This window comes from Gopherus evgoodei, chromosome 13 (genome assembly GCF_007399415.2).
Source record: "Gopherus evgoodei ecotype Sinaloan lineage chromosome 13, rGopEvg1_v1.p, whole genome shotgun sequence".
Taxonomy (NCBI): Eukaryota; Metazoa; Chordata; order Testudines; family Testudinidae; genus Gopherus; species Gopherus evgoodei.
This window is the reverse complement of record NC_044334.1, coordinates 15,379,478-15,392,690: the sequence shown is the minus strand read 5'-3', so window position 1 is coordinate 15,392,690 and position 13,213 is coordinate 15,379,478. Positions and strand designations below refer to the sequence as shown.

The 13,213-nt window shown below is 40.5% G+C and overlaps 1 protein-coding gene across 11 annotated transcripts in view; it reads right to left on the bottom strand.

Moving 5' to 3' along the window:
* The window catches only part of FBRSL1 (fibrosin like 1), a 756,178-nt gene that overhangs the window by 213,759 nt on the left and 529,206 nt on the right, over positions 1-13,213 (bottom strand). For all 11 annotated transcript variants that reach the window (XM_030582655.1, XM_030582651.1, XM_030582657.1 and 8 more), the window contains one exon: positions 8,881-8,910. In XM_030582655.1, coding sequence (XP_030438515.1) covers positions 8,881-8,910 — 30 coding nt within the window. The remainder of the gene's footprint in view (positions 1-8,880; positions 8,911-13,213) is intronic.

Here is a 13,213-nt window from a genome sequence, read left to right as displayed (position 1 = left end):
TTAGATTTACACTGATTTATTTAATTTTAGGTAGCATTACAGCAAAGCCCATCCATCCAAAATGAATTTACAGTACAAATAAAATCTCTCCTCCTCCTCATTTACGTAGCAATAAATGTACTTGTTACGTAGAGTATACAAGAGGCAGCATTGTGTAAGGATTGGAGGAGGAGATTGAGAGTCAGGAGCTCCTGTCTCTGCTTCTAATTGCTTTTGTAGTCTGGAGCAAGACACTTTACCTTAATTTCCCCATCTGTAGGATGGGAACCATACCTATAATTACATGGATATTGAACGGCCAAATCGATGTTTGTGCAGTGATTTGAAGATATGCATTATGAAGAATAAATATCTTACTTTTACACACAGAGTATTTCCCCCTTTCTTCCTCATTCTCATATATCAGAGGTTCTCAAACTGGGGTTCGGGACCACTCAGGGAGTCATGAGGTTATTACACGGGGAGGGGTCGCGACCTGTCAGCCTCCATCCCAAACCCTGCTTTGCAGCCAGCATTTATAATGGTGTTAAATATATTTTGAAGTGTTTTTAATTTATAAGGGGGGGGTCACACTCAGAGGCTTGCTATGTGAAAGGAGTCACCACTACAAAAGTTTGAGAACCACTGTCATATATAGTAGATGGGGTAGGGTGGAGTGGGGGGTCAAAAGGGGTAGGTGAAAATGAGTTTTTACTCATCCACTTAAAGCACACTGCCCTTCCATCTGCTTTACACTGTACATCATCACCTACTGTCCTAGCTGGAGATGATTTTCAAGTCCTTAAACTGTTGATGGCTGTTGGTAATGATATATGAAGCACAAACAAAGCCAGAGTTTCAAAGAATCATGGAGACTTCAAAAGGCTGAGAAGAACAAGTAATATGATTTTGACTAAATACAGATACATGCAGGAAGAAGCTGCCACTTCTACCAAACGAGCTCTCCTTCTGGAGCAACCTTTTAATTTCTTGCAGTTGCATAAATTATCTCTTCTAGCACTGTGTGTTAGAGTTCAAAGGAGACAGCGATCAGAACAGTATCTTGATACTCTTGCCATGTTAAAGCACTTAAGAGAGCAAGCTTCAAGGTCTCAGCAAGAACGAGACTTTCAACGTAACCCAAAAACATTATGAATTTTAAACAAAACAAATCCAAAATGTATTCCGGTTTAGCTAAAAGTTAATTAATTTTCAAGGACTGCCTGTCACTCTTAAAGAGAATAAATATATACAAGGCAAACGTCCAAAGATTAGTTTTGGCTAAGACTGTTTGTAATAAGAGCGTAATAATAATATTAGTAGAGGAAGTGGTTACATTTTAGGATTGAGTCAGGTGATCTGGGCTTCTAGTCCCAACTCTGCCACTAGTTCACCGTGTGACAACAGGCAAATCACTTATTTTCTCTGAGATATTGGGGAAGAGAATTTCACGCTTTGATTTGGGGACAGTCTGTGTCAGATACTGGACACAGAATGTGGTGGGTATCCTGACAGGACACCAAGGCTGATGAAAATCTTGTAGGAAAAACGAAGCTGAATAAAAGTGAATTGGAAAAGATTCAAATCTGCGCAAACTACTTGCCCATAGTCTGAATGCTACTGATCCAACAAGATGGAAAGCTGAGGCAGGTACTGGATAAATTAGCTCTGTGTTGTTGATCCTACAATACTACAGAGTAATCAAAATGCCAAAAGCTATAAGTGTTTAACACCTATATATCTTTTTCCTCATACAGGAAGATTCCAACCTATCCCAGGCATTTTTAAAGCCTAATTTTCACTGTAGCTCAATTATGAAAGCCCTTCAGCAAATTTTTAGGGCTTTTCCAATCAATGAAGACAGAGTGGGAAAAATAAGAAAAATCCTTCATGGAAAAGGGATTCTGCTTAGTGTTTGGAACTCTTTTTTTAATTAAAAAGACATGTTTCTGTCTCTCATCAGCATGAAGCCAAGGAACGTTTCTAATAGTTTTCAGCTCTTTTGCCATCTTATATTGTACATATTGCATCTGCTTTTACAGCTACATTGGCAAAATACTGTTTACCTGGACAACTGAATCACTACCAAGATATATAGTAACCACTAAAGAATATTTCCACATAGTTAAAAAATCAGAGGAAATGATATATTTTAGGGAAATTCATCCCAGATGTTTGAAGAGCAGGAAAGGTGAGCAAACCTTTGTAAATCCATCAGGACTTTCTTCCCCAACCACCCCAATCTAAAAGCCTTAAAATGCAAATGACTTTGTCCTCGGATGTGATCTTGATTGTAAAGATTTTGTTTTGTTTCTTTCCTCCCTACCAAAGACAGAAGGGATAGTGAGTGAGTCTTTAAACTCTCAGTTCTTAAGGCTGTTAATATTTCACATTGCCAGCAGGGAAAGGAATTAAAACTGCCAACAGCTATCCAGATAGATTTAAAAATCCCCTTCCCTTCCTCCCTCCCTCCTTTTTTCTTTCTGCATCCCTTGGCTTCAGAGAATATTTTCCCCGCAAATTGGTTTTAAATTAAAGGAGGTGATGAAAGCAATGTGCCGTCTCAGCATTTTCCCAGGTGCACTTAATCTAATTTCATTAAGGAGATCAGGACAGATGATCGCTACAGTCGAAACATTAAGTCTGTCCATTTTTGTATAAAAAACCATTAAGTCTGTCAAAGTGTCGGCGGGTGGGCTGTTTATTATTGGAGATGAAGGCGCACTTTGCTTCCCCAGTAAACTGTCAGGAGTAGTAAACCACAAATTAAGTCAGCTGCTGCCAAAGATTTAGGCAAAGATCTCCAACTAATTTCGACACAGGTGTGAGAAAGGCCAGGGAAATAGAGCCCTTAAGTAGGTCTGTTAGGTTTGGGAACCATGTTTTTTGTGTATATTTGCTATGACTTTTGACAAACTTCAAGTCAATGCAATGCAATGCAATGTTGGGATGGGACATCACGGGGTATGGTAAAGCTGAGTCATTGGCTCAATATGGTTTTAAATTTCCAGATGCCAAATGGCTGTACATTGGCATTGGGCACTGGTAAGTGCTGCAAAGTTTCTAATGCTGAGTTTACCACCACTTTTACCTACACTGCATCCTGCTCAGACCCATCATCTTATTCTTACGCAGAAGTGAACTCATTAAATCTTCATTCAGCCATTTTTCCCTTTTAAGTGTTTTTGCAACTGTCAACACACCGTGGAATCACGATGCATGGGTAATAATAAAAATATCACACAAAATTAAAGGAAACCCAACAATACAGAGAAAGTACAGCAAACTTCTCTAAAAGCACAGAAATAAGAGTGAAGGTTTCAAATTGAGTTTTCAGGCATTACAAAGCTCAACATAATCTATTTGTTCAGAAGGACATCTTGTTTCTGATCAAAAAATGCAGTTTGGTAAATAGAGTCAGGATATTATGAAATGTCATTAAAGTTATTTACGTCTTAAGTTAAATTTTCTTTATAGTATATACAGAATAATTCATGATCTCTGGTAGAGTGCATGATTGTTGCAATTCTATCAAGAGCTTTTTACTCATCTTGTAAACCACAAGGGAGCAGTTGAAACAGCATCTGACCAGCAGAATCTACCAGCCAACAGGTACATTCCTCCTGCATTTTGGTTCGGGGGAGCAGTGACACATGAATTCTCAATCAAGGAGAGGCAAACGTAACCTCTTGACTTCGACACCGACCCATGCACCAGTCCAGGCTCCAGAGCACAAGGGCTGATACAACAGACTCCAATGACTCAGCTCTTTGTGCATTCCTAGTTTTTAAACTGCTCTAGTAGACAGAATGTAGCATATCTAGAACTCATTTCTGGACAAAGTTAAGTCAAGAAGCTAGGAAAAAAAAGTCTCCAGCATCTGTAACTTCTGTTTTTGTGAGATAGAGTTTTGTAGTTCTGACAGCCTCACCTGGACTTGTGTGAAATGCACTTTGCAGTCTGGAGCTTTCAGGTTATTTGTGCCCCAGAATATTTTTAATGAGAAGCCAAAAAACTGAGGATGCATCAGACATTGGACAAAGGAAGACCCGCGTGGAGAATGAAAGCTTAAGATGCAGTCAGTCAACCTGAGAACTGAACAGAGGGTTAGGTTTGGTTTGGGAACTGACATAGATTTGGATGGGTATTTACATTGCCCATCCCTTTTGCTATTAAACATTTTCAGCTGACTATGGAGGGGCACAGATGAGCTATAAAGTGAGTTCTTCATCCAGTGTTCCTTCACCAGATGGTAAACACTGAACATCAATGACAGAGTGGAAATTAGTGGAGGAAATGGGGGAAAAAATGTTCACAAAGGTTTATCTGAAGAGACTGTGATTATATGTCAGGAATATTTTGCTCCAAGAAGCATTTCAAAAATGATCTTTGCAAGACTCTTACATCACCCACGCTTGTACTAGTTCTCTATGTCCTGTGTATTTCTGAAGACTTTGGGCACTGCTGACACTATACACTATTTGGAGCAAGGACTGTAAGCGTCATATATTTATAAGGTGCTGAACACATTGTCAGTGCCCAGTAAATAACAGTAGCAGGGTGAAGTAGAATTTGAAGACTAAATTATGGTGTGTGAATAAGGTCTAACAAACGGGCTACAAAGGAGCCTGAAGCAAACTTACTGTGCTTTTGCAAAGTGCACTGTGAAAACACTATTTTGGCAACTCCACCAATGCTCTTTTTAATTTTTACTTCAAGCTCACATATTACTTACTTGAAGCTCTCCTACCAGAGCTAGAATACAAAACTGAATTGCAGCATAAACACACAGCGAACATTTAATTAACTTGGAAACACAATGTCATTTTTTCTATGTCTTATTTAGCACCACATTAAATGAAGAAATGCCTGATATCTAACCCTTGATTTGGAGAGCATGCTTATACCCAGCGTCCACACAATTAAACTGACAACCCATAATTTCACACACAGCAGACAGAAGCCCAAGAATGAAAGAACATGAGCGCTGAATTACTTTGAAAATGGGAAATAGGTTGTTTTTTTTAAAACACGGTCTTGAACATTGTTATTAAAAAAAATCAGAACAACATTTTGGTGTAATGAGCAGAGCTTATTCATTCCCTTGTTCTATGCAACTTGACTTTTGGCTTTCTGCAGAACGCCGTTTAACAGAGCACATTACCAAGCTGCTAGCCACTTTTCATAGTGATGCTAAAGCAGGTAAGAGACAATAAGTGGAACTGTTGATGGTTTATATTACTCTATTATGTTAATGTTCACTAAAGTATGCCATAAGCTCTCTCATTACATGTGTATAAACCAATTCTCTGTGGTGTTATTCCTGTGTTAAATGCTATAACTACATAAATCTTGAATTAATGGAGACTTTATTGTTCCTGAAAATGAAGGGTAATTGCTATCTGTTAATGCTGTTGTTGCTATTAAAGGAGTATATATTTTCTGTAACAATGTTTATGGACCATGCGCCTCACATAGCAGCTACTGCATGGTTTGGAACATAGCATAATACCGTTACCAGACAAACTCCCCTCCTCTTCCCGCAACACCAGAAAAAGGCGATAAAACTCTCCACAGCTACCACAAACTACCCTGTAATTCTCCTAACAACGGCAGAGTCCAAATCCATGCCCGTCAGTGAACATAAGGCAGAAATAATGGAATTCATGTTACCATCTCTGGGAATGCATGGTTTGCAGAGCTCTTAGTTTCTCTCAGTGGTAGAAAAGCTCAGTTTATTGTTTCATTAAAAAAAAACAAACAGTTCTTCGAAAGGATGGAAAGTGGGTGCAAGAAAATATCTCCTCGTTTGCCTCCCTGGAGAGTTCTGTGGTGAAACAGAAGCTTGAGGAAACGGTTGGTGGAAATTCGCAGCACTCTCCTTCAGAAAGTAGAAGGGGCGGATTAGCAGACTTCAATATACCTACCTGAAGTCTTTGCGCTTTTAAAAACAGCAGAGTCATCATTTGGAAGCACTGTCACAATCTGCCAGCAGACTGCACCTCATGCAACTATAAATATCACTCTTCCGTTCTGGTTTATCTTTTTTATAATTAACTGGGCTCTAACTTGATTACCCTATGCCACTGCCCTCTAGAGTACTGGATGTGACTGCATAAAGGTAAAAACTATGAAGTGTCTGCTTATAGCTACTAATACAGGGAAGAATTATTACAAATGTTGCTCTAATGTATGCATTTTTAAAATGTTGGGCGCTCTAACAACCTATATATCTATGGGCTAAATAAATAAGGGATAAGCAGTAGGCAGCGGATAGAATATGGAAATGGGAGTCGGAAGACTTGAGTTTTATTCCCAGCTGATGCCACTGACTCTGTGTAATTGTGGACAATTTTTCCTCCCTCCCATTCCCCCACCAATAAAATGGCATTGCAGCTGCAACTAACCCACCTTAGTGAAGTGATTTGAGATCTACAAATGAAAAATGCTATGTAAGTGCAAAGTATTTTATTATTAAATGCTGCCCTGCATTTAATTAGTGTTCAAAGGGTATTTGTGCATGTATTATATATACATAAAGATGCCACAGAGAGCTTCTTGCTGAGCAAGCAGCAAGATAGGAGCTCTCTGCAGCACTTTAAAATGCTAAGAAAGGTACAGAGTCCATACCTCTTATCCGTGAGAGAGTGCAGTGTGTGGGCTAGAGCATATGTCTAGCCCTACAACTGACTGCAAAGGGCAGGAAATGTTATTAGAGGGCACACTTTGCTAATGTTCTGAGGAGTAGAAATACTCCCCAAGTCCCTAGTGTAATCTCTCAGGCTACCATAAGGTATTCTTTGTTGAGGCCACTCAGGCCAGCATTTTGATAGCTCCTTGTTGCATCAGTCAGGGCAGGATTAAGATCTATAACCAACAGTTGTCCACTTAGGTATAACATCAGATGTAAACAGAGCCTGATTCTCCATGTGCTCCATGAATTGAGTGGGAATTCCACATGAAGGGCATTTGCACTATAAGGCCCATTGGAAAGACTGAAATCCCTCCACTTCAGCCATAATGGTGCTTATACTTATGTGCTATATGCACATGTCTTTGAGGACACAAAAGGCAACCTTACTTAATGCCAGAGACCTACTTAATGAAACTGATGTCTTGCCTCATGTCTTTACAGATCAGAGAAGAGATATAAAAAAAGACAATTGCTCTCTCTCCCTTTTTGGTACAGAAAGTACTTTGATTAGGTAGGATTTACTAAAAGGAGGGGGTAGTTGGAACATGCATGAGCCTGGATGGTCCGGTTACAGATATATATGAAATGCTATAATAACGGTATGGGATGCTACAATGGTCTTTCATTTGCTGTAAAGGACAGTAAGTTACCAGCCAAACACAATGCCGCTTTCTCTAAAGGTAACCTCAGATCCCACATTCTGAAAGCTAATCAATGTTGTTCAGATTTCAATTTCTTCACTACAAGGTGAAGTCAAACCTAATCTAACAAACGTCAGTCTCAGGCTAGCTGGGTCTACCAGTGTAATTTAGATAATCATTAATAGCATAGCTGTATACTAAAACTACATGTCACTTACAACTTCATCTGAGGTTTGACTGGCAGATCTTTTAAACTGTTTTCTAAATGATTGCTTTTACTTTCTCTGATTGGGCAGTGTAAGAAATGTTTTAACTCTTTGGTACCCAAGCTTTGGGGGAGTAAATTCAATCTGTTTCTCTGCCCAAAACCATCCTCTGTTATTATTTATCCTTATGTGGAAGACAGCCTTAGAAACATAACAAAAGGTATGCTGAAAATGTCCATTGTATGTTTCATTCAAGAGCCATGATTAAAATATTCCTCTTTGTTTAAGACTTTTTGCCAAAATGTATCTGCTGTTTCATTCAGGGAAAATTAGATATTTGAGTGGACTTTTAAAAGAATACAATGAAAAAATTAAGGACAGCATACATTTTCCTGGTTTTAAACCCATGTCAAAAAGCAAACAACCGTCACAAAATTTAGTTAGCATTAGCTTTCAATGCAGCATCTTGAATTCACTTCTTCCTATGGCTACAGGCAGTTGTGCTACCAAACTGGATACGGAATTTCAGAACTCAGCCTTTACATTTGTAATGCTGATCCAGTGGAATCTGTGCATGTTGTTGGTTCTCATGCATGGATATAAGGGACTGGAAAAACAAAGAGTAGAAAAGGTTTGATGAAAGTTTAACCTGAGACTAATATCTGCTAAAACAGATGGCTATGGGGATGCTGAAGATTTTAAATGCTTGATATTCAAAAGCACATCGCAGTTGCTGCTTCTAGTAGGGGTTGTCTGTTTTCATTGCAAAGGTGATGGTCAAGCACAAGAATGAAGGTCATTGGGATGAAACAAGAAGTCCCTATACATATACCAAAACATATTCCTATAGCCTCCCACTGTCTAACATCCGTATCAAACAAAAAGGTCAGAAAAATCATTGTTGCATGATAAATATGCATGCAACATGACAAAATACTCCCTGACAGTTACCTATTCTCACAGATAGTGCAGTACCAGTTGTCCATCTTCTAAACCCATGACAAAACTGACATGTTCAAAGGTTATTATAAATAAAATATTGGCTCTAGAAGAGTTATCAGGGAAGTCTTTCTCCGAAACAAAAAGATAGTGCCAACACAGCGGCTTGCATCCTACTAAACTCTGACACATTAATCAAGAAGGCGTATTGTGTTAGGAACAGAAAGCTCGGCTGCATGTCTAAGCTTAGGGCAAAGGCTGAGACTATCATCTTGTGAAGCGGATACAAGTTACTGATATTTCTAAATTTGACATGAAGGCTAAAGGAAAATATTATGTTATTGTTAGATTCATTTTTATTTTTCTCGTAGGGGAATTTCCAAGCTAGTGAAGCATATGGAAAAAGGGAATTCAGTCTTACCTTATCGTCAATATCACTCTCGCTGTCACACTGCAGATTAGAGAAAGAGAGAGAGAAAAGGCTTCATGAAATATCTGTATATAAATGAAACTCCTGCATCATCATCTGCAATCTTTCAGGTGGCTGCTTAATAGATATTTCAATGAACAGAGAGTACACTTTCATTGTATGCATTTTACATTGCCAACATAAATAAAAAATGCAAAGAAATAGCAATTTCCTCTCTTTTTTTAAATAAAAATACAATGTGCTCGTAGTTGAATTAGATGTTCACACACAAAGTGGGCTTTAATCAAGTGAGACAATCAGCTATGTGTTGCAATAACCACTGGATATCATATGGATATTTCAACACAAATCTTGCCCTCTTTTCATCCAAAACTCTGGAAATGTATAGACACAGCTGTGGATGCCTCTAGTGTGATAAGCACTTTGTCGTTTAATGAGGAAACTGTGAAGGTGGCAACAGTTTCTAAATCAGATTAGTAGCACCCATAATGGTAATTTAATATATATAATTATTTTAAATAGTGTATCTTAAAATGAGATTGAGAACCCAAGTCGAAAAGTGTTTATTTAAGGAGTTCAGAGTGAACTCTTTTACTGTTTCTGAAAAGAGAATATTTCATTTTCATTGCACAAGTGATGGCAAGATAACTTGAGCTCTGAATGTTTAGGGGTGCATGGATTTCATAGGTCACAGGTCAGAAAGATTTACATTTGCAAGACAGAAATAAACCCACACAGAGTGGAAATGTCTAGCTGTTGTGGGGCTTCTGGATTCCACTGGATTCCATGTGGATATTACAGCACATATTTGCAAATGGAGGTCAGGATGGGAATCCATGTTGTGAAACGCTTTATTGGGGCTCAACAAGCTGAGATCATGCACCACAAGTATGAAAACTGGCAGTGAGAAATTTGCACATGTGTATTACCGAAGAAAGAAAACGAAACCCTTTCTTAGGTCATCTAGTCTCCATCTTCTAATCTCCAGAGAGGGAAGATTGTTCCTTACTGTATAATAGGTCAGTTTAACGGGAACGTTGTGAAACGTCATGCAGTTATACTGTGACACTCTTGCCTTTCTGTGGTTTGCCTTAGAAATTACATAGAAATCTCTCCTTCCTTTTGGCATCTGAAGTGGCATCCCCAAGCGCCAGAAGGCTCCTATGACTATGTATTCTTTGATAAGTACAAAGCACACAATGAACTTTGTCATTCTTCAGTCATGATTCTATAGTTAACATTGCCACAAGTTTCCACTCTAAAGCTTATTCTCACCTAACTTTTTGCAGTAATAATATTCCCGTCTAAAAATTTATGTGACTTATGGATGGGGGGCGGGGAGGAGTCAATAATTTTTTGGCTGTTATTTCAACAAACATTTTTCAAATGTTTCAAAATTTTTTAAAAAATGACATGCCCCATCCCTTCTTCAAATTGTAACGGCCTCTCCTGGTTTTCAGCCTCCTTTCACTGACAAATGCCACAATTTTAAAACAACACGTGCATCCGTACACTTGTGTCTGTCACAATTTTGAAGAAACATGAATTCAAAGCAAAAAAGTTGGTAATCTTGGTTAACTACTGATTTGATCTCTTTAGTGATGCTGCTGGACAGAGACTTATCCATCTATCAGCAGCAATGGGCAGTGGTTAGGTTAACCTGGGAAGACTCTGCAGGTAATGTGGTGTTACAGGTAGATCAGTCTTAGTCAATTGAGTGCTTCAGCATCTAAACCTTATGTGCAAATCTAGAAGCACTGCAAGCCTATTTTCAAGTATAAAAATGTAAGCAATTCAATAGGAAATGGGACTACCGAGCTAAACAGTATCCCATGGCAACCTAGGTCTCCCCTCACAGCCCACTATAGGTTTATGCAACCCTATTTTCACTTTTGAGCTCCTTTTACCTTTTTAAAAGAAAGAAAAGCAGGAAAATCCCAACATATACACCTTGTTAAACTTTCAGGTGCCCTTAAGGCTCAGCCATTCAGTTAAGTGCAAAAAGACGGTTACCTTTTCTGTAACTGGTGTTCTTCGAGATGTGTTACTCATGTCTATTCTACAGTAGGTGTGCGTGCTCATCACGTGCACTGGTGCTGGAAGCTTTTCCCCTAGCAGTACCCGTACGGGGAAGTGCCCCTCACGATCCCTGGAGTGGCGCCTGCCTGGCGCGGTATAAGGGGAGCTACGCGCTACCCCCACCCTCACTTCCTTCTTGCCAGAAAATCTCTAGCAGCAGGGAAGGAGGGCGGGATGTGGATAGACACAAGCAACACATCTCGAAGAACACCAGTTACGGAAAAGGTAACCGTCTTTTCTTCTTCGAGTGATTGCTCAAGTGTATTCCACAGTAGGTGATTCCAAGCTGTATCTGCTGGAGGTGGGTAGGAGTTCATAAGTTCTCGAGACGGCGTTCCGCCCTGCCAAACCCTGCGTCATCCCTGGTTTGGGAGACTACCACACAGTGTGAGAGGAACGTGTGAACCAAAGACCATGTGGCGGCCCTACAAACGTCCTGAATAGGAACGTAGGCCACAAAGGCAGCCGACAAGGCCTGCACCCGCGTTGAGTGTGCCCTAAAAATAGGCGGCAGGGAAATACCAGCCAGCTTGTAACAGGATTGGATGCACGGAGTGACCCAGTTGAACAGCTGCTGAGCGGAAATCGGCCGGCCTCTCATGCGCTCACATGAGGCGACAGACAGCTGTGAGGATTTTCTGAACGGTTTGGTTCGCTCGAGGTAGAAAGCCAGAGCCCGCCTCACACTGAGCCTGGGGAGCCGATGTTCCTCATTAGTTGCGTGATGTCTGGTGCAAAGGACTGGTAGAAAAATGTCCTGACCCATTTGGTAGGCGGAGACCACCTTCGGGAGGAATGCAGGGTGTGGACGGAGCTGGACCTGCTCCTTATGAAACATATTATACAGCGGCTTGGAGCTCCGAGACCCGCCTGGCCAACGCGATAACCAGGAAGGCCACCTTCCATGAGGTGAGACCACGAACATGTGACTAGCGGCTCAAACGGGGGCCCCGTAAGCTGAGCAAGCACCAGATTCAGGTCCCACTGTGGGACCAGGGGCTTAGATTATGGGTAAAGCCGGTCCAAACCCTTAAGGAGCCGGCCGGTCATAGCATGGGAGAACACCGTGTGTCCTTGCACCGGGGGATGGAAAGCCGGGACAGCTGCCAGATGCACCTTGACCAACGAGGTCACCAGACCCTGGGCCCTCAGGCAGAGGAGGTAATTGAGAATAAGCTGAAAACTACACTGACTACGGGTACTACTGCACGAACAGTTCTGGGGACAAGCTGCAGCAAGGCTGGAGCTAGGCAGTTCCGACGCACCTTCACTGATGGCAAGAAGGAACTGAGAGTGGGAGAAGTGCGCAGTTCCCCTTATACTGTGCCAGGCAGGTGCCACACCAGGGGTTATGGAGGGCGCCCCCCCCCACAGGTACTGCTAGGGGAAAAACTTCCAGCACCGGTGCACATGGCGAGCACGCACACCTACGGTGGAATACACTTCAAGAAGAAGAGCTAAATACATTTGTTCCATGTTATGTACAGTGCACTCCATTTATAAGAATCACTGATACAAGAATCAACCACAGATAGTGATGAAAACCACGGGAACAAAATCATTCCTAAACTAACTAAAATACGCCGCTTGTAAGAATCAACTGCTTGTGAGAATCAAATCATCCAGAACGAATGTGATTCTTATACAAGGAGTACACTTGTATAAAGTAGCAAATATTTAATATTGGGCTCTTCAATTTAGCAGAAAAAAGTATAACTTGATCCAATGACTGGAAACTGAAGCTAGACAAATTTAGACTGGAAATAAAGTGTACATTTTCAACAGTAAGAGTAATTCACCACTGAAACAAGTTACCAGCAGTCCTGGTGGATTCTCTATCACTAAGCATTTTTAAATCAGATTGGATTTTCTCTAAAATATATGCTCTAGAATTATGTTTGGGAAGTTCTATGGCCTGTGTTATACAGGAGTTCAGACTATATGATCCCTCTGGCCCTGGAATCTATGAATCTATGGAAAATACAGCAAAAATAAAGGCTGTAAAATTCCTGTGATGCCGCGATAGCCATGCATGCCTAAACTAAAATTCTGGAAAGAGACAATCCTAAAACTGCAACAAACTCAGAGATATGCAACCCTGTTCCCTTCAGGAGCTGTGCTTAAAGAACCAAATATCACAAGGTAGGCTGCACTACATTTGTATTTTGCACATCTTCAAACATCAGCTTATCAAATCACTACCACTGTCAGGGTAATCTTCAGAAACCACTGCAAGCCAATGCCT